The sequence below is a fragment of the Colletes gigas genome, unplaced genomic scaffold, assembly GCF_013123115.1.
Source record: "Colletes gigas isolate AHSC1104 unplaced genomic scaffold, ASM1312311v1 Colletes_gigas_Sc00024, whole genome shotgun sequence".
Classification (NCBI taxonomy): Eukaryota; Metazoa; Arthropoda; class Insecta; order Hymenoptera; family Colletidae; genus Colletes; species Colletes gigas.
Genome location: NW_025106653.1, coordinates 1,429,992 through 1,451,890, shown reverse-complemented (window position 1 = coordinate 1,451,890; position 21,899 = coordinate 1,429,992). Strand labels below are relative to the sequence as shown.

The following is a 21,899-nucleotide window of genomic DNA, read 5'->3' as shown; positions in this document are numbered from 1 at the left end:
CCCTATTATGTTTGGTTTCTTCTTGCAAGAACATTTCCTCGATGTCTTCTATAATTCCGATGTTTCCTCGATTCTTCTCGCGTGCACAATTCCACAGAACGTTAAGATTTATTTTTATTTTTCTCGCCTTTATGGAGGTCAGTGCTAACATTTAAAAATGATACTTTATTTTTTTTTAATTGCAAGTATATCATAAAATGCAGGAAGAAGCATGTTTCCATAACAACAAATGTGTTTTAATCGAATACAAATATAAAGGGGGCTACTTTAATCAACAAAAGTTCCTACCGAGACTGTACGAACTAATTTACCTCAACATTTGCTTTTCAAGAAATCGAAATCTACGTCTACTGCACGTAACATGCAATTTCTCTAATTCGAATATATCTAACGGCTGGAAATCCCTGTTCACCAAAAACCAAGCAATCGAATGGAGGGCAAAAGCTTTCAGCGAATTTCCCCCAGTAAAATACGAAGACAAAATTGATAATCCTGTCCATGTTTGCAGAACACCGCGTTCCTTTGATTTGAATCTGTATTAAAAAGAGAGATGGGGGAATCGTTTGCTTTCTGATTTTATTTCGAAAATAACTGGCGGTTCTCGCGCCTGGCGCAACACGTTGCGAGCGCGTCTGAGGTACGGTCAGATAAAATGCTCGAAATTGTTGCCGCTATTCGCTTTTGAAGGAAGAAACGAGGGGTATGGCGTCTCAGAATGCGGGGAGGAAGCGTCCCGCGCCCCAAGTATGCGCTAATGCAGCTCGTAGCTCTCGCGGGAGTTTGCTACTGTTCCGCCATCCCCCATTTCCGGTGACAGAATGCGCGGTCCTTATCTGAATCTATGCGAGCATTTATGCACCGGGCGGCCTCGTGAGCGGACGTGGAGCACTTGCGCGTTCGAGAATCTGAAAATTGCATTCCTGGCATCCGGCTGGTGAACGGCGAAGCCACCCTGACGATTTTCCACGGTCGCATAAGTGCCGGGGAACAGTGGGGCTCGCGTTAGGGACGGCCTCGAGAATTAGGTTGACGTCGTTTACGGACCAAGGGTGGGAGGGGGGGGCTTCGTGCCGATGCTTCGTTTCCGAATCGTTCCTGCGACCGGAAACTGGAACGAATTTACCCGCCGGCGAGAGGGGCCGCCTAAACGTTTCGTAAATTAAGACGGCGAATTGAACGACGGGAACACCGTTTAGAAAGTCGCCAATTTTTGGATCGATTTAAACGATTTTCACCGGCTGGGGAAATGTCTCGATCGTTAACGGGCACGTATTGTCGTCGAAAATACTCCGTGATCGATTCGTTCAACTTCTCTGCGCGATAGAAGTAGAAATGGTATGTTTGGTATACGGTGCACTGAAAGATAATGATTATTTAAAGAATTATTTAAGTATGAAGTTAATAGGATATGGTTCAACTTTGTTTTATTAGAGAGACGAAGATAATGCTTGATTATTGTTTCTGTAAAATTTAATTTTGTTTAAGATTCGTTTGGAACATTTGAAAATGCCAAATGATCTTGTCGAAATCTAATTTGATCTTGAAACGAGACTAAAAATCTCGAATATGAAGTTTCGTTGAAATCCATTTAGTTTCATGAAATTGTATGTAAAAAAATTTGGTTTTCATAACTAGAATATAATCAGAAACCGTGTTTTTCATAAATGACACTTTTTATAAAGTTACATTAAATATTGTGCGCCACCACATTTCCACGGAGTGGACAGTTCTTGAAGTGTAGGACCTGTTGCCTAACCTGTTCGTTTCTAGGATTTAAATCGACTGGATTTTTCTTTTCGATATCACTTAAAAATGTTTGCCTACCCCAGACACTCTGTTATAAACAACATAAAGAAAAGTTATGAGAACGCCATTATTTTCTCCATTTAAATATCTTTGGTTATCAATTAAAACATAACAAAATTACAATTAGAAATCGTTCTGAGTACTTAAATCAAAACTTTCAACACCTAGCTAAAAATGTTTAAACAAATCATACGATGGCAAATTTACGAAAGGGAAGAAGATTTTAAATACTTACACATTTAATTTTATCTAAATTTGTGTGAAAACATAAATAAAGAACAAGTCAGACTGATTATACGAGCAAAGGGTTAATAAATTACCGTGTCCGCAAATAAACTCTATTATTTGCCAAGTAACTACCTGCACGAAATTTCGTGGTAGCCGATAACTGGAAACGAATGAAACGTGGTCTCCCCATTCAGGGAGAAACAACGTACGAAGAAGCACGTATCGTCTGTTCGGAGGGGATCGTGGTGATCAAGAAAGGAAAGACGAGACACCGTTGCGGAAGTGTCACGGTATCGGCGAGGGTCGCGAGGCGGGGTGGTGGCTACAGAATGTAAAGTCGGATTGCAAAATGGCAACCCGCAGCAACGCAGAATTATTGTATGTACAAGAGATTTACCGCCTCTGGCCCTTTTGCTCAGCCAAAGGGCGGCCGAGGTCGCTATGGCAACAGACAGGCGGAAGCCAGAGCCTACCCTTCCATTTCCCCGGATGCAAGCACCCGACGTCTCGCTCTCTTGCGTCAAGTGATTCTCTTGCACCTCTTCTCCCTCTCCTTGGTACCCTCGTTTTTTTGTTCTCCTTTCGCTCTGTGTGTCTCTTCCGCGTCTCGTCTTCTCTTCGGGGCCTCTTCTCTGGTCTCAAACGCCGCGTCGCCACGGATCCTCGCGTTCCTCCTACGGTCGTACGGTCCGAGCTCCATTATCAATTCCTTTTACCGGCGGGAGGAGAGAGTTTCGGATGAAGTAGAGAAAATTGTCGACCATCTCGGGCCTGGAACGCGCTCGTCCGTACAGAATCTGTATTGGATGCTTCTGACTGATGGATCGTGGGTGTTCAAACACCTAACAGTCCTTTTTTACCCGGTTGCATAAGACGAAGAAGAATGAACCGATCGAGTCTCCCGCCTGGGTACACGGAACGTTGAAAATTGATGCGTTCTTTCGATTCGAGCCCCCGAAGCTGATTTTGTCCATCCACTATATCGTATTGATTTATTTGCAATTTCTAATAAAACTTGTAAAAAATTTACTCGTCTGAATTTTTGTAAATTTATCGTAGTTTTCTATAAGATAATGAATAAACACTTAATTCCATTGCATTATACATTTCTACACATCGTTTCAATTTCTTTGATACAAACAAACACACTATAATTGTCGATAGTTTTAGTGTTAAAAAGGTATTTTTCCTTTCGTTGATTGTGCGGAATGAAATTTTATATCGAGTTTTTCTGGAGGAAATATCGTAAAATTGAAAACTCAGTATTATTACTCGGTATTATTCAGAACGAAGGAAGGAGAAAAATTAATGTTTCGTTACTTCGAAACAAATTACCGTCGATTTAATTACCACTGTTCGCCAATAGAGTCGAACTCCGTAATAATATTTTTATCCTCAAAGTATACGTTTTCATTTTCATTACCGAGTTTATTACCGGGGTGCGTAATCGTGAAAAGGAAAGCTTAACCTTTTCTTTCAGCACTGGCTGCATTCGTTACTCTTGAATTATATTTTTGTTTCAAGGAGATAAAAGACACCGTAAAAATAAAATTCTCGGGACGGTGTAAGCTTACTGTGTTTAACCCTGAAATACGTTCGCCTACCTTCGTAATAGGAACAGATCGCTACAATTTTCCAGTATGCTTAATGAAAGTCAACAAATTTTACAAAGAGAATTAGAAACTTATTACATATGAAATTTCTATTCTTTTTGGCGTGTTCCTCCCACATACGAATATCTCGCTCTAAACACAATTTTTTGGTTCCTTTCCAAGCCCCAGCTAAATCTTTCAAGAAAATCTTCGTTTATTTATACACTTCTGTTGCAGTTTTTCTTGACAGCAAAATAATATATGCCGTAATATCCATACTATACAAATAAAAGAATCCAAAAAACCTGGATACGGTCTGACCTTAATTTCCCTTAACCGTCGCCTGGACGAGTTATAAACCGTAAAATCGTGCAAATTATTGGATGAAAAATGGTCGCGTGCGTGGTTCGTCTAAAAATCAGGGAGGTAGCACAAAGCACGTCGCGATATCGTGAAACAAGACGAAACAGAGGAACGGGCGTGTGACGTGGAGGCACGTTCCTCGCGGGAGGAGTCGGAGATCAAAGTGGTGGGATCGGGAGGGTGGCTGGATTCGAAGCGGGGGCGGCATCGGAAGAGTGGCTACTTCGTGTCTGCTCGAGACTTGAGAGGGCGTCGCAGCCAGAAGAGTCAGGGGTGGAAAGAAACGCACGGGGTGGATAGAACGAACGATCCGTCCACTCGACCGTACTCCTGGGAACGTTCTCAATCCTTCGCCTCCACTCGAGCGTTCGCGTACGAGGATCAAATTGCGATCCTTCGCGACACGGAAGTAAAAGCGATACCGACGTTGCCGGCGTCCGTGTTTCGTAATTTCCCTCGACCTCCTGTCGTGCCGCGCGCAGACTGCTCGACGAGACTGGAACCGTAAGCTGTTTAGCGCCCGACGTACCAGAAATTTACAATAATCACTCAACGAGACTCGCGGCGAATATTCAGGAGCGCATCAACAGGTGGTCATCCACCACTTTTTTTTCCTCCTCCCCTCGTTCTCTTCGCCCGTCTGATGGAATCCTCGGTATTTGGCTAGATTCTGGGAATCTTACAACCTTTCCCACCGCATGGTCCGCAAACTGGCTCGGAATTTTGGCTTTGTTTTATTCTTCCTTGCGCCAACCGACCGACCGACGTTTCGCGGTGTCCGCGCGAATGTAATATTTTTGATACGCCGGGTAATTCGTGCACGCCTCGCGACAGTTTACAGTGATTTCTAATCCTTTTAATCCCTGTACGATGTTTAAATTGTTGCTACAAGTTATTATGTAAAATTTGTGTACTGTGATAATATAAAGAATGCGATTCTTCTGTATTGCGACTGTTCTCTATTCGATTCATAATATTGTCTAGAGAGTCATGATTTCCTAACAATATCAAAATTAAAATATTTTCTAAACATAAATAGATCAATACTTTTGCGTGAAAAATGTCAAGCTGAAATAAAAAATATGTGTATTCGTGTATTCTCTACACGTCCATCTATAAGAAAACTAGTATCGTCAATATGTGCCCCCCTCGAAACAACTCAATTTCATGTGAAACATTTTTCGCTACCAGTAATAACAATAACGTAAATCTAAATGCCAATATATGGTAACCCACTCTGTATAAAGGATGTTTCATAATTATAGAACAAACCAGCTTATACGTAACGAAAGTATTAAAAATAGCTACTAGAAACTAAAAAATGAAATGAATGATATATCTAACCAACTTGACCTAAAATTTTGAGTGTCCCTTCGAAAAATATTGATCGACTGCCAGTCCCGATCCACTAAATCGCGCATTCGAGAAACCGTGAACGGTGTCTGATTCGACTAAACAGTTGGGTCGATGGAAAGTCGATAGTGTGCGCGGTGCCTAGCGAAGGGACAGGCCGGAAACGTTTGATCCTCGTCCGCCCTGTCGCGGTGTATATCCCAACGAGAAAAAATATTGAAGCGTGGATGCGAGAAAGCGCCGAGTCAGAATTTCGCGGCTATCGAGTTATTTCAGCGACGAGATAAGCGTTATCCGAGCCGACCGTCCCTCGCAGCTATGAATATTAACGAATTCCGACGTGCTGGGACGGGCAAGACTTGAAAGGGATCGACTGGACTCCGGTTGTGTGCGTGACAATCCGGGAATGAAATTAATTTTCCATATTCACGGCGTATTACTGTAATGCTTTGTCCCGTGATAAATTATTTAGCCTCCCCCTTCCTCCACTTTGTTGAATGGAAAAATAACGCTCGAAATCGTTTCTTTCGAATTCCCAGGATCGTCGCTCGATCTTTCTCCTAGGATTCTAGCAACGAAAATAATGGACCTGCATCGGGTCGACCAAATCTGATAATTGGAAAGTGTTTTTCTACCCGTCGAGATAAATAATATTTCTCGCGATGATATTACCAGAGTGGAATGGAGCAGAAATAGGTATTCGTTTATTGTTAGCGTTCCTTTAACCGAGAGTCATAAAACTAATATGTTTGAGGACGTTTCTTATGGACAGCTTTCTAGAATATTCCGCTGACCTTTAGGTAAAACTGTATTATTACAACACGTTATTTTCGGGGCATGGTACGAAGTTTAACATTCTTATTGAATCATATTTTACTCTTTTAGAAACGAACCGGTCGGTTTTAAATAGACAACAATTTAAATTCACACGTGACATTTCTCAAACGTACCAGCGACATTTTGTTATGAATATTTAATTACAATTTGAATGGTTCGTTATCCAAGAGCTCTATCATTCCAAGATCATACAATCTTGTTCTACAGAAATAATTGCAAAATAATTGCAATGAAAAAGGTTCTCCAATTTCTTTCGAAAATTTGAATTTTCTTCCCTTTAAAAGTGCCCGTAAATCTCTCGTATTGTTCCAATATCAACGCGTAAGCTTCCAAGTTATCGCGACTTCGCGAACAATTATTTCTTCGCGCACCGCGTCCTTTTTGCGGGCGCGATATTTGATAATCACATTTTTTCCCGTAACGTTCCCGACCAGAGTTTTTCGTAAATCATATTTGAGAATCCCCTGCTCAAGAAGTTTGTCGGCAAATCAGATAGAGTGGACTGGGTTTCTCCATGTAGCAGCTCGTTCTGTACTCTGTGTCGGACAGCGGACAATTATTCCGCCGCTAATTGAGTTACGTCGCGGCCTAAATGCCCGATGAATATTCATATCCTCGCCCGCGCTATCCTGCATCCGTCGCCCAGCGGCCGCCCGCAGCAAGAAAAAGTTGTCGCGAGTTAAAAATGTAATAAAATTAGAAAATTACGTCCTCTCATCATTCCGAGCGAATGCTGCGAATTTTCGTTTCCGTTTCTTTCCCGCGCCCCGTAACTTCGTTTCCGCCCTCGTTCTCCTTCCGCGAAGAACAGCGCGGGGGAGGAAGGGGGGAGGAAAAAACAAAACAAATTTTTCGAACGATATCGCCAGAAACCTTTCGCAGATTCTTTAATCAATCACGACGCACGAAGTACCGCGGTATATGGAAAATGTAATGGAATAAATGTGTCGGGACGACAGAGTGCTGCATTTGTTCTGTTCAAGGCAAATGTTTCCTTTTTTTGCCGGAGAGAAATAACCGCGAGTGGGAGAAGTTGTTTTGTTCTAGAAACTCCCTTGCTGCGAATGCAATTTTTTCCAAGCAATGGTTTTTCAGATTTCAAGATCGTTCGAGCGACTTTCTTGCTTTTAACGTCTCCTTTTTATATCTCTATTGTCAAAAATAGATACTTGGATTCTTCAAAAGGCATAAGCTCTTTGGTATATTGACTGCTTTATATTTGTATTTATTTCTAGTAGTACATTCGTTATAGAAATTTAATAACTACTGGGGGACATTTTGCTTGCATTATTTAAAATATACCAGTCGTTTCTAATGAATTCCATTTATTCTATTTAACGATCTTGATCAACCATTTATGGTGGTTTTTAAAAATATACTCGACACGTTACTTCGACAGGAAAGTGATAATTGCACTGAGAAGAAAATAAATTTAACAATAAATTGTAAATCATAAGCACATTTGTGTAATAATGAGGCTTATAAAGTTTATACTTTTGAATTTATCTTCGTTATAGAATTAGAAATAACAAAAATGAAGGCATCAGGCTATGAGAATGTACGAGATTGCAAATGTAGAATTTGTTATTTTTCTGTCAAGGTGTTGCGTGCATTTACTGTAATAACGTGTTTTATCAAATCTTTTATGAAGTAATTCATACGTTTCCCCTTTCTCGATTCAGATCACCCCATTTTGAAAGTTTCAGTAGGGCTCGTTGCGTCTATAGCCTATAATCAACGTTCGAACGCAACCAGCTTTATCCCTAATAAATAATTTAAGCGTTCGAAGCCAATGTTAAATGCCGACTTCTTATCACGGACAAGATAAAACCGCCGCCGACTCGTTTCAACGGTGACTTTAACCAATTCTCGCGGGTTTAATCGGGCCACGGAATCGCGTGCGAATCACGAATACGCGCGTGAAGCAAGGGGTAGTCCAATTATGCATGCAGACCATAATTTTGTCGTTAGAGAGCGTCGGTGAGCGCCGGTACGCGTCTGGTTCGAGGCGTCGTTATCGCGTCGTGAGAATCGGGGAACGGATCAGCCAGATTTTCTTCTCGTTTTTCCCCCCCGGCCCCGGTATCTGACCGTTCCTTTTTCACCGCGACGCGATTCAGCCGCCTGCAGCTGACGGACGAGGTGACTTAGAGAGATTGCGATTTGCATAATGCAATTCAACGGGATCCCGTTTCAAGGAAAAGTCAAGAAGAACAGGGCAATTACAATGAAACTCCATGGGACGCGGTGGCTTTCACGGCCTTGCTACCGACCACCTAGACGATGTCGACTTTATAAATATTCAGCCGGTCGTTAAGGCGAGCAAGACAGAGAGGGTTAAGGCGACGTGAACGGAAGGGAGGGAAACACCCGGAAAGGGAGAAAAGTGGAAAGGGTGTATAAAAGTCGTGCAGCCCGACGCGGAGTCGAGCGTTATTACGCGCTCTCGCGGTTTCTTGTAATTCGATTCAAAATGCCGGCCTGATAATAGCGACTGTATGGCCTCCAGCTAGCCCGCTTCTTTTCTTTATTTTCACCCCCGCTCCTTTGTCCGTGTACCAACATTGGACTGGGTTGTATCGATGCTGTGGACACTGGCGAATTGACTTACCCTTTGTTTCTCGATCCCGAATGCTGATTCGAGCTTCAAATAGGAAAGTTTTGAATAATATTTTTATGCGATAACAAGCATTACAATATCGAACGCGTAAAAAATATAAAATATATGGGAATTGTAGATTGCTGTATAAATTTTTCTATTTACTGCTATTTTTTTTGAAATTGTATATGTACATGTCTTTTCACTAATTAGGAAAATTACTGGCAAGGATTCTTCTCTCTTCTTGAATTTAGTCATATTTGAAACTAATATATTTACGTTCATCGTTCGTATTAACCCCATAGATTTTACAAATGCTTCGTAAATATAAAAATGTGTTAATTTTACTATATAAGACTTGATGACGAGTAACCTCATGATTGTAAAACTTGACATCAAAAACTTATACCGAGCCAGACTCGTCATTGCACAGCAAGGGGTTAAATATGTTTTATCATTTGATATTGAATGTAAAAGGAATCCTTTAATTTGACTGGAATGGAATTTATATTGTTCCTAATATCTACCCACAAAATGACTGAACAACTTCCATGAAACGTTCATCCCCAATATATTCTCTGTCCACACGAAACTGATTGTCGCAAACACTGGCCCTCGAGTTCCGTGGAGGAGCTTGCTACTGTTTCGAAACTGTCGCCATTGGAATTTCATTCTCGCAGCAGCGAGACTTAATCCGAAAGAAAACGTATCGGGCAACGGCTCGACAACGAGCCACTTATCGAGCGCCGAAAATCCACTAGTCATTGGAATAAGGAGTCCACGGGGCGAGTAAATCCGACACAAGTGGATGGCAAAGTGGTACGGGCGAAGGGCGCCGGAAACGAGAAAGCGAGAGAGGATCGACGAAAGACGGAAGATCGAAGGACTCGTTGCTACGGGTTTCGCCGTAGCGGGGTGATTGTCTTCGCCTTGGAGAGAGAAAAGCGGATTAAGGCGGTTGGTTAAAGAGCAGTTACCATATAGTTGAGCAACGAAGCAACGGGCCGAGGAGAGAAGAGAGGCTGGTCGCGGGGATGGTGGAAAAGGAGATGGTTTCTTGAATCGTGGCGGTAGAAGCTACGCGAGTTGCTCCTCGTCCCCGTCCACCCTCCCGACACTCCCCCTGCCCCTTTGCTACGTCCATAACTAGCTTCGGTTCCAAGGCAAGGAAGGCAGCTCTCCTCGAGTAGGTATATGGCTGCAGCCGTCGTTGCTGCTACCACCGCCACGGTTACTGCAATAGCAGAAACTGTCGAGTTAAGTAACTGCCGGTACTTACAGTAACTTCGCGCGCAATGAGACCGCCTACATAAATACACCTAATACACTTGCCTCCTTTCTCTACTCCCACGTACCTATCCAGTCGTGTTCGCTCGCAACATGCAGGATATACCCTATCCCCCTTCGTTGCGGTAAATTCCCTCGGTGGTGGGGCTCCGTCGCGGCCTTCTGCCGCGATACGACTGTACATGGCTTCCGTCGCGCAGTTACATTCCAACTTTCATCCTTTGCTACCTTTTCCTTTTCTCTTTTTTTCTTCTTTTCCTTTCTTTTCAATTCCTCCGCCTCGCGACAGTTACGCGTCGCACAAGAGGCGCCGGGTAACGATGCTCGCCTTAATTGTCGGTCTCCTGCTCGTGGTAAATGGCTTCGTACGAACCAGCAACGGGGTGTTCGATAGTATCGTGCATCGCGAGTACCCCCCGAGGCTTTCGAGTTCCCCAGTTAGGCGTTTGACGAATAATAACGACGTTTACTGACCGGAAACGTCACGTTCCCCGTAATTTGTACGAGTGGCGCTGTTGTGTCTAACAACTTCGACCGTCGACACGTTTTTGTATTTCTAGAGGAGCTTTCGCGTTATTTTTCCGATCGATGAACTACGTAGCTTGTTTGATTAATAACTTATTTAAAATTGGTTGTAAACTGTGTGCGAGGATCGGCCATAATTAAGAGAAAAGATGATTTCGTGATAATATCTGTATGTTGGGACAGACGGTTGAATTTCCCAGCTGATAATGTAAATTTCGTTAAATATTTTAGTGCAAGAATGTTGAAATTTACGCAAGTCTGTATTTTCTCTATTTGCATTAATCCCTGACCGGACTCTGACGGTTGCAACTGCCCTGCTCAACTTTAAGCCATTAATTTTGAATGTAAGCTGACATATTCGTTTAGGGTTTTGCGAAGTCTATTATTATTTTATGAAGTTTTTAAAATTGCAAAATGTTGTTCTACGCGTGTTAAAAACTCGTTAACAAAATTGCGGTGATTTCGCTGCGAACGAAGTAAAGAGCCTTCAAAATGGAATCGCGAAATCCAGAAAACTGTATTTACTGCTACTGATCCGAAAAATTATACTATTCTGTGGCCAGATCCAGTCGAGTCGGGTCGGATTTAATTGACCGTTCAAGGCCACTTTGCGAAATGTGAATCACATCAGACACGACATCTACTTTTACGCCACGACAGCCATGGAGACAGATCGATGGGACCGGCTCTTTGGTATGGTGGGGATAACCCCTCACTGGCCTTGAACGGCTAATTGATTTTAATCCAACTGTTGCCTGTTTTTTAATCCTCCGATCAATCCCGGATCTTTTAGCCCTTTTCATACAGTCCAGTGAATCAAGCAAGGTTCAACAGTATTTAGACTTCATGCAACTTTCAATTTCGAGCATCGATGTATTAAATAACTAAATTAAGTAACTTAGAAATCAACATTGTACGAAAATTACAATAGTTTCAATCTCATTCAAATTCAATACGTTTTTAATTCTAATTTTTTTGTACCAGTGTAGAAGTAATAAAAAATCCAGCATGTAATTGATTTTCAGCCTGAACAATGTAGCATGTTCCCATTTTGAATACAGAACTATGAGAACACAAATCGATCAAGCACCGACTAGAATTTGCAATTTTAAAGTATGAAAATGAACGTGCACAAAAATTTGTGATCCAGAAATCAACAAAAACAGTTACGAGATATTACAAAATACCGATTGTTTCGTGCACAGCTTCGATACAATCCTAGTAATTCCAATCAGAGTCGCGAGTGGAGTTGAAAATAAAATTCCAAGCAAAAAAGTAAGGACGAACTTTTCCTTTTAATAACGTCCACATCAAACTCAACGACGAGCACTCGGAGATTAAAAAGTGTCTACAAAACCGTCCCACGGAGAGTACCCGGGGTGACTCTCTTTCCATTCACATTTAGTGAACTTAAAGTAAAATTCCTTTTCTTAGCCTATAATTTTTCCTGTCGCTTCAGAGCTCGTTATCTCCGACAAAGACTCCATTCGACTAAAGGCGATAAAAAAAATCTCATTATCTCAGCGTAAAGATTACTCCGCAGATTTATTATGACGTTATCCTTCCATCGTGCCGCGTTATACTTATCGTTCATAATTTTTTTTCACGGTGGGATGAAAAGGGGCGGGGGTGCGAGGGTTGGGGGGCGTGAAAGAAACCATCCGCGTAGCTCAAACTGATCAAATTAAAACTTCATCGATCACGAGGGCCGCGTGTCGTCGTGCGTCGCCGACGAGCGATTTTCCGTCTCGATTCCGAAAGATTTTATTAACGGAAAAACGAGTTACCCCCGGATCGATATAAAATACATCGTTAACGATCGCGGCCCGGATCTACTTTCGGATACAAGATTTCCTCCGTGAACCCTGTAATAAAAAGATTAGTCCTCGGATAATCCATAAATCCCTTACAGATTATCTGTATTAAGCCCCCCCGGAGGCAACTTGCCCGCCCTTCGTCGTTACCAATTTAAGAAGAGTGCAACGCTTGTGTAACTCCCGTCATCGGCGATCACCGCGCGCGAAATGCCGACAAACGAGACCCGCTCGAACAAACACACGACTACGGCTGATTTCACAACGGGATTCGTTGCCACCCCCGCGTCTCCATCCTCGACTGGCCCTATACAGGGAGGGCTCTTTTCCGCGCGGCGGAGAGGGTGCGACAAACAAATGCACCGCGTCAGCCCGGCGTGACACTCTTCCGCGGCTGGGTTGGCTCCACCGAAAGGGGAAGTAAACCAGCTGAGGGTGGTTAAGGCGGAGAGGGCGGTAGCCAGAGGAGGATGACAAGTAGAGGATCGTAGGAGCCCGTGCTCAAGTAGACAAGGGACACGTCAGCCGCCATCCTTCTACTCAGCCTTTTATAGATTATTCACGTACAATGGTCGAGTGACAAGTGGCGGGCCATGCCGCTCGCTACGATGGATCTGCTTCCCTCCTTTATCCCACGAACCGAGGGAAATCTCAATTTTTTGCTGCGTGCGGAAGAATGTGGCCCAAACTGACACCGCCGCGGAGAGATAACGAAGCGATCAGTTTCACCAAGTATTCCCTCCGTGACACTGTTTCCAGCTTTCCGGATCGAGTTAACCATCGGCAGTTGCTGAGGGCTGATTTTTTAACAAATGCAGGGGATTCGTATTGAAATTGATGGAATTGAAAAGAAACCGGAATGGAGAGGGGAACGATTTCGTTCTGGGCCTGCTAATGAGGCTGATTTAGTAAAGCAACCCTAACAGGTACACTTGATGGTCAATCGAGGAGTATATACAGGGTGTACGGCCACCCCTGGGGAAAATTGAGGCTTCGTTAAAAAGTTATTAAAAAATTAAATTAAAAAATTTCAAATCGTTCTGGGAAAATTATTCTCGGTTGAAGGGGTCAATTATAATCATTTTTGGCGAATAGACATACCCCCGAAATCCTACGCACTTTCGAGAAAAAAATTCTTTACCGAAACTACGACGTCTGACCCTGACAGTCCGAGTCCCCTGAAATTTTAAAAAGTTTCAAATCATTCTGGAAAAATTATTTTCGGTTGCAGGGGTCAATTACAATCATTTTTGGTAAATAGACACACCCCGAATTTCTACGCACTTTCGAGAAAAAAATTCGAGTAGGTGGACTTTGTCGACAAAATTAAAAAATTTCAAATCGTTCTGGAAAAATTATCTTCGGTTGACGGGGTCAATTATAATCATTTTTGGCGAATAGACATACCCCCGATATCCTACGCACTTTCGAGAAAAATATTCTTTACCGAAACTACGATGTCTGACCCTGACAGTCCGATTCCCCTGAAATTTTAAAAAGTTTCAAATCATTCTGGAAAAATTATTTTCGGTTGCAGGGGTTAATTACAATAATGTTTGGACAATACACATACCCCCGAAATCCTAAGTGCTTTCGAGAAAAAAATTCTTTACCGAAAATATACTCTGTGGCCGAAAATTTTTCTATAAACTTTTTAACGAAGCTTCAATCAACAAATTAGTATCCCTGATTTTCATCTTATTTTGGCTTCTAGAATCTCCCATTACAATTTTTCTCAGGGGTGGCCGAATACTCTATATTATAGGAATGAGTGGTGGATCGAGCACTTGTGAGAGAGACAAAGCGAAACCCTCTGGCCTAGATAAAATATGATAATTTAGGTATACAAAGTTTCGACTTTAGATTTCGATCATCTTCAAAAATAATGATACAAATAATTGTCGGAATAAAAACAATTATTAATTATTGAAACTGCTTAGAAATAATCATTGCTTCCAACAATTCTAACTAAACGTAAATCGAAACGAAGTAAATAATTCTACAATTAATTAAACGTTTTCTTAATTTTCTGTATAATCAACTTACCGCCAAAGAACCAAAGGTTTCGACAGAAGTCAAACGGTTAAAAAGTTTTCTGAACATTCGGTGCGGTCAGATTGACAATCGCGCGTCGAAAATCCGGTGTACATTGTCACTTTAGAATTCAACGAGTAACAAATGCAGAGCATATCGAATTACGAGATCGATGAATGTTTCGCACGATATCGCGAGTTCTACATATATACGCGATTCCGTCCCGTGAATCGTCGTAAACACGAAGTCGTAAAACGCATGAGAACGCTCGAGCAGTAGTTGGCCGAACGCATGTAAATGCGCGCGGCGGATAGTGGGCGGCCAGTGTTTTTTTTCTAGTATACGGTATCACGCTGTTTGGTGTTTTAATGTTGATTGGACTACTGCCGATTCAGCAGACGTTCGTTTGCCACGATTGTTGTTTCAACGTCGAGCCGCGGCTGAGCGAGAGTTTTCAAAATTCTGCACGTACATACATACGGGGAAAAGCAACGTAACTATACGCCGAACAAATCGACAACGAAATCGCGAACGCGGATAGATTTTATTCCCTTCGAAACGGGTAGAACGTTGGTTCGCGATTCTTCGAAACATTTGTAGAAGAACAGCGACAATGCGCTGAATTTGTAACATATTTATCGCCGTTTTCTGGACTTTCGTCGCAATTTTTAATAGAAATTTTATTCGAATAGAAGGAAAGAACCTCTTATACATACTAACGTCGATTTTTCTCTGGGAATCTTTGTGAAATAAAATTTAATATATTGTTGAATAGACGCAATTCATTACCTACTTATGTAAATTATACGACGATCGTCATGTTAAATTAGAGCATTCGAATTACTGGAAAACTAGAGACAATTTTGATATTAACGCTAAATGCTCGTTTCGAGGAGCCTGCGCTTTAAAACTCCTATTTTATGACCAGCAATGGTACGTTATTGCAATCAGAGGTACATTCAACATTGCAGAAAGAACTTTACAGGAATCTGAAGCGTCCCTATGAATGTGTCAAATTAATAATTTCACCGAACAGTGAAATTACGCTTCGCTAAATTGTAAAAATAAAAGTTATCAATTCCAACTATGTTTTCTATTTTATTCCACATCCAATGTTCCATTACTGTGTTTTCATTGATCGTAACGTATATTTCCACTTCTACGCAATTATTTTCTGACGACCACAAGTGGTCGTATCGCTGTTTCTTCGACCAGCGATTCCAATACCTCGAAAATAACGTTCGATGTGAAAATTCGATTCGTTGATGCGAAAGCGTTAGAAAAAACAGGATTTTAACGCGCCAGTTAGCTCAGTTAGAAAGTTTAAATGTTTAAGCGGAAAATTTAACAAAGCACTTTTCCATTCCGCGGAGAGCTTTAAATAATCCTCGGTTTAGCACTAATGGATTTCGTTGTTTTACAGTAGAAGTAAGTTGTAACAATATAAAAACTGAAGTTACTTCTCTGCCAGCCGTGTTTAATCTTTGCAGAATAATGGTTGGCATTTTCATAGAATCCTAACCCCGTACCTTCCACCGGGAGTATAAATATATTACGTTATTACTGAAAAATTTAACTATTGCGACATTGAACCTAATTATACTATACAAAATGTTTCGAGGAATTGGTAAGAAAATCGATGTATTTATGAAAAAAATAGACTCTGTCGTAGTATTCAATTTTTTTTTCTTTTGTTGTTTATTGCTTAACAAACTCGAGATATAACACGACTGAATTGCATGATTCCATCCTATGCATACGAGAATGATAATATCCGGACACAGAGACTATGTTGTTCGTAATCACTCTCACTTTATTATCACTAACAGATTTATTGCTGGATAAGAGACAGGTATATGGGCGCATATTGTTATTATAAGGAGGGATCTATGGAAGCTATGAAGCTGTCATGTAGCAGTTGAATAGTAGAGATATATGCGTGTGAGGTACGAGTCTAAGTAAACCCGTGAATATGTAAGCCCGTTCGGCTGCAGTGCACACACACGGAAATTTTGATGGAGCAACGCTTACTTAAACAATATCTTTGGCGAGTCAACAGATGCCGACGATAAATTTGCACTTAAAATGTTGACCTTTCGGGATTGCAAACAGCATTCGTTCCAGTAAAAATAATGCACCACAATAATTTGTTGACCTAGCCCAAACTGAAATCCACCGCTAATTTTGGAATCCCGCACTCGACAAACATCGAAATCTCGTTAAATACAATCAATGTACGATATCGTAAAAGAAATATCGAATATTATCATTTCTCACTAATCAGAATTTGATTTATACAGTTAATACCACAAGAAATGACATTGTTTAGGCTTGTTATTTCAGAAGCTATTTGCGTCAGGACGTTCGCCAAGACCACCATTTTAATTAGGAAATTTGCACATCATGTTCTCTAGCTCTGACGGCAATTCATATATAAATACACCCCAGAACATTATTATGCAATCATACTTATAGTTTATTCCTGCTAGGGCTCCTTTTAGTAGACATTGGCTCTTTTTAAAGCCCATTTTATGTAAATGAAGCATTGACTTTCTCGCAGACGTGATTCGAATTAACTAATAAACGATTACAGACAGTGACCAGAGATGTAGAACACGGATTGCAAAGCTTCTCACAGAAATTTGGATAGCCCGAAGGATACCACGACAAAAGCAGCTTCTGAGATAACAGTGAGGATCGTGTACGTCGCGATAACCAAACGACCGCGTCGTTTGCAAGTCTGCATTACTGCAAAAACGTGGCTATTTCGAATAATGGCGATATAAATCACGGTGTAATATAACCTGACACAGTAACGGGAATGAATATGCGTACACTTTGAAAGTTTAGATTCTGTATGGCTTCGGTAATAAATATTAGGAAACAAAAATTATCGTACTCCATGTTAATTTTAAAAGTAAATGAAACGTTGGATTACGGTTGGGAGGACATTTTTGTTTAGCAATTATTCATAATATAAGGATTACGAGACCACTTTAGGTATTGGGCACGAAACGTTAATCGCCGTCCGAACGGTCCGCGTAAATCAAGCTCTATCGACCAAGCGCTTAAGCGTGACATTCGATTGCGCAAACAAGCCGGAGGACCTGCCAATTTCGTGGGTCCACAATATTGTATCCCAAGCCCCGTAAATTCCCCAAACGAGGTACAAAAATGGTCGAAGTTCACGCGACACCGGCTCGACGTGGGCAACGCTTGCCACTCGTATTCCGCTCGTCGGTCGACCCCGAGCCGAATATCTCGTATATCGCGTGTTCGAAGCAGCCAATGGAACGGTGTCGTGCGGTTCGATCGCGCTCGATGCACAAGAGGCCGCCGCCACGTTGCGTTCCAGACGGCGAACAACCAAGAACAAGAAGGCGGAGGCGGCGGTGAACCCGGGGTCCATCAAAAATTCAATCCATACGAGTATATTCGTTGTTTCGTCGACTGGCGAACGACGACGGTGAAAGAGAACAGCACGAATCGTTCTCTCGAATTTTCTATGCGACACGGGCCAGCGACGTGCACACGCCATTCGCGGAAAAAGCAAGAAACGGGGAAGAAAATTGGAAAAAGCGAGATTTGCTTTATGGGGCAGAGAAAGGAGCGTCGCGGCGCAAAGTAGGCCGAACAACCAAAGATATTGAATGTATCTCATCGTTTCATCGGTCCCCGCGTGTTTTTGCTCGAGTAATTTCCACTTGAAGAAATGTATTTCTTAGTTTAAACACGAGGTTTCTAAAAATGATATGAAAAATAATTGAAAGATACTCGTATGCGAGGTTTTTGTAGAGTTCCAACACTGGTACATCAAATGGGAAGATTACAAAAATAAACTACCGTTTAGATTTTGCACGCGGGCAGAATTCGATCGATTTTGTTTTTACTGTACATTAAATTAACTCTTATCAGCAAGCTAAATACGTCAAATACAGGCAACATTTACTGGGTCAGCCTCTCCGACGACTCTACCTGGACGAAACGCTAATTTATTTTCGTAACCTTCTCATTTGATGTTCCATTCCCGGAATTAAATTACGTGATTGCTCTACGTAAGTCTCCATCCTCCGTTTCTGTATTTTTAATTCGCGAAGAGCAAAATTTCTGTTTTAAGATGGGAAAGGAATATATCGAGAATCATGTTTCGAGAACCTCTCGAAGTTTTAAATATATTTACAAAAAATTTGTAGGATAATATTACCCTTAAATTTCAAAGTTAAATATATACAGATTGTTATATTACATTATATGAATATCTGGATATTAATTCGTCGCAAGACGAGCAACATATCTCGTCAACTAAAGTCTCAAATAATGTCTTACTCGATCCAAAAACGAAGCTTGTTTTTAAGCTCTTACCGATATTAACAAAAGTTCATACCGAATGAAAAAGAAATATATCAAAAATCACGCTTCGAGAACCATCTCTCGAAGCCTTAAATGTATTTACAAAAAATTTGTAGAATAATATTACCCTTAAATTTTAGAGTTAAATATACAGGGTGTTCGTCAACCCGTGGGAACAATTTTAATGGGAGATTTTAGAGGCCAAAATAAGACAAAAATGAAGAATATAAATTTCTTGACTTAAGCTTCGTTAAAAAGTTATTAAAAATGTAATTAAAAAATTCTAAATCATTCTGAAAAAATTATTTTTAGTTGCGGAGGTCAATTTCAATCATTTTTGGTGAATAGACATACCCTCAAAATCCTACGCATTTTCGAGAAAAAAATTCGTTACCAAAAATATAATGTCTGATCATGAATGAATGATTCCCCTGAAATTTCTTGTGTTTCCAATCGTTCTAAAAAAAGTATTTTTAGTTGCAGGGGTTGATTACAATAATTTTTGGTTAATAGACATACCCTAGAAATCCTGCGCACTTTCGAGAAAAAAATTCCTAAACGAAAATATAATGTATGGCCAGAAATGTACCCCGGAAATTTCATGCAAATCTTTAAAACATCATAACTCCTGAACGAATTGGACGATTTTAATGTTTCAAAATGCAAACGACGCGTATTTTAGTGAAGGGTGTGTAGAAAATTTAAAAATAATCGAAAAGTTGATCCTTGACCTCGCAAAATTAGGAAAACCCCATAAAAATGGTCCAATTTTCAAACAGCCATAACTTCTACAATAGTGAATATATTTAAATAAAACTATTTTCTGCAGTAGAGCACATGGGTACCTACAAAAAAGTATTAGACAACATTTCCGTACAGCGACAAACAAATTTATTAAAAATCAAAAACTAATTTTTAAGAAGAATCGACAAGGCCTAAATTTTTAGACGAAAAAAAAATTTCAAATCGTTCTGGAAAAAATATTTTCGGTTGTAGGGGTCAATTATAATCATTTTTGGTCAATAGATACTCCCGAAATCCTATCTACTTTCGAGAAAAAAATTCAGTACGGGTTGAAATTTAAACGTTAATAACTTTTTAACGAAGCCTTCATCAACAAATTGGTATTCTTGATTTTCGTCCTATTTTGGCCTCTAGAATCTACCATTACAATTTTTCTCAGGGGTAGCTGAACACCCTGTATACAGTTCGTTATATTATATTTAATGAATATCTGGATATTAATTCGTCGCGAGACGAGCGACGTATCTCGTGGGAGATCATCGCGGCGTCCGATTGCGATTTCGTGGCGCAACAGTGGAGGGGGGGACAGGTACATCGGAGAAATTGCCGTCTGGTTTGGTTCCTGAAGCATGTGTGCCCCATAAATAACATGTAAATATTTTCAATAACTGCCGAGGCGGCCCCAGCATGAAAAATGCAAACCGCTTTGCGTCCGGTCCTCGCCGCGCCACCGCGGGTATCGTGCCGTGTGCACCCTGCCCAGCTCCTCCAACCCCCAGCGAGCCACTCCAGATCGGCCGCCACCCTCCTCCACCTCCCCCCTGGATCCTCCTCCTCGCCAAACTATCTTTTAATATATCTGTATGTACACGGTGTCCCGCGTGAAATTTATGGTACCGGACGCCGGCCGATATTTGTTTCACTCGAGCGGCGACTTTGCCCCTCCGCTCGCCTTACCGCCGACCGGTTATATGTTCTACGCTCGTGTTCGCCAGCCCGCTCGGAAAAAGAGCTACTACACGGGACGAAATAATTTCGCGAATACGGAATCGTGACTCTGCCACGACGTCTCGTCCTACGGGCTGCTCGAACGTGCCACGCCATCGTCAAAAACCTCCGTTCTAAAGGAGAGACAGTTCTTCGTGAATTTCTCGAATATTGTTGCTAATAGTTTCACGATTTTTTTCACATTTGTAAAATATTTATTTAGCGAAGCAATGCTTGGATTATCAACTTAGCCCCACGAAGACGTAGATGGGGGTGTAGGAAGGGTAGAAGTTGGAATAAAATTTCATTTGAAAAGAATTTTATGGTCCCTATTTCAATATTAGTATTTCGAGAAATTTTTTTTTTTAAAGCTGAAGCGTTAGAAATGTATTTTCTCTGGAATCCCTATATTCCAGATCGCACACATTTAATCTAAAATCGATGTGAACGGTACTGTAAAGAAACTCATTAGTTCGTAACTCGCTCGTTTAAGCTAGAAACTCTACCATTAGTGACATTTAAAATTCAAGTGTATTCTTATTATTCATGGCAATGAAATTGATGTGTGATTATTGCGTGTTGCAGGGGCTTTGGATTCATCACGTTCGCAGATCCCGCAAGTGTAGATAAAGTGCTGGCACAGGTTAATCACGAGTTAGACGGCAAGAAAGTAAGTACTCAACGTTCCATTACATTATCCTGCCTGCGAGCTCTATGTTTTAAATCACATTACCAAGTATTTCACCCTTCGAATCATAAATTTCTTTTAATCGCATGCGCGAGAAATAATACACTTTACGTAAATGAAAACTCGCCTTCTGAAAAGGTCATTACGGATCATTGCAGTCGTAGATTCTAAAATATTCAGTATTTTTTCACCACTCTCCTGCCTGCTGTTTTCCAAGTCGTGAGACTTATTATTACAAGTCGATAGGAAACAAATAGTTTTCACTGTGCTTATTCCGCGTAAGGATATTAATAAAAGATATGGAATAAAGTTTTTTCATACAGGTTTTTGTTTTCGAATTAACTAATGTTCGAAAATTAATTCGATACGTACACGATTCTATGACTTGTCTAACGTGTCTGACCATTGCTCGCTATTTCTACTTGTGTCGTGCGATTGTAAGCATCGACGTTGGTACGCTATTATTTATTTCAATTGATTTTAACTGGTTAGAAGACAGCAAAATCGATGTGGAACCGACAGTACATCACAATTGACGTTCAAGTTTTCCAAGAGAAGTAGAAACATCGGTTACTGGCCAGACACGTTAACCGAGTCATACGCAGTAACACACGTACCTTACAAATTTTCAAAATTTATTTTCTCGAGAATGTATAGTTCTATGAAAATATCTTATTCTATTCACTTTTTAC

At 41.0% G+C, this 21,899-nt stretch overlaps 1 protein-coding gene across 4 annotated transcripts in view; it reads left to right on the top strand.

The window, feature by feature from the left end:
- Positions 1–21,899, top strand: part of LOC122401420 (RNA-binding protein Musashi homolog Rbp6) — a 1,207,497-nt gene that overhangs the window by 694,922 nt on the left and 490,676 nt on the right. For all 4 annotated transcript variants that reach the window (XM_043403532.1, XM_043403533.1, XM_043403530.1 and 1 more), the window contains exon 4: positions 21,105–21,189. In XM_043403532.1, coding sequence (XP_043259467.1) covers positions 21,105–21,189 — 85 coding nt within the window. The remainder of the gene's footprint in view (positions 1–21,104; positions 21,190–21,899) is intronic.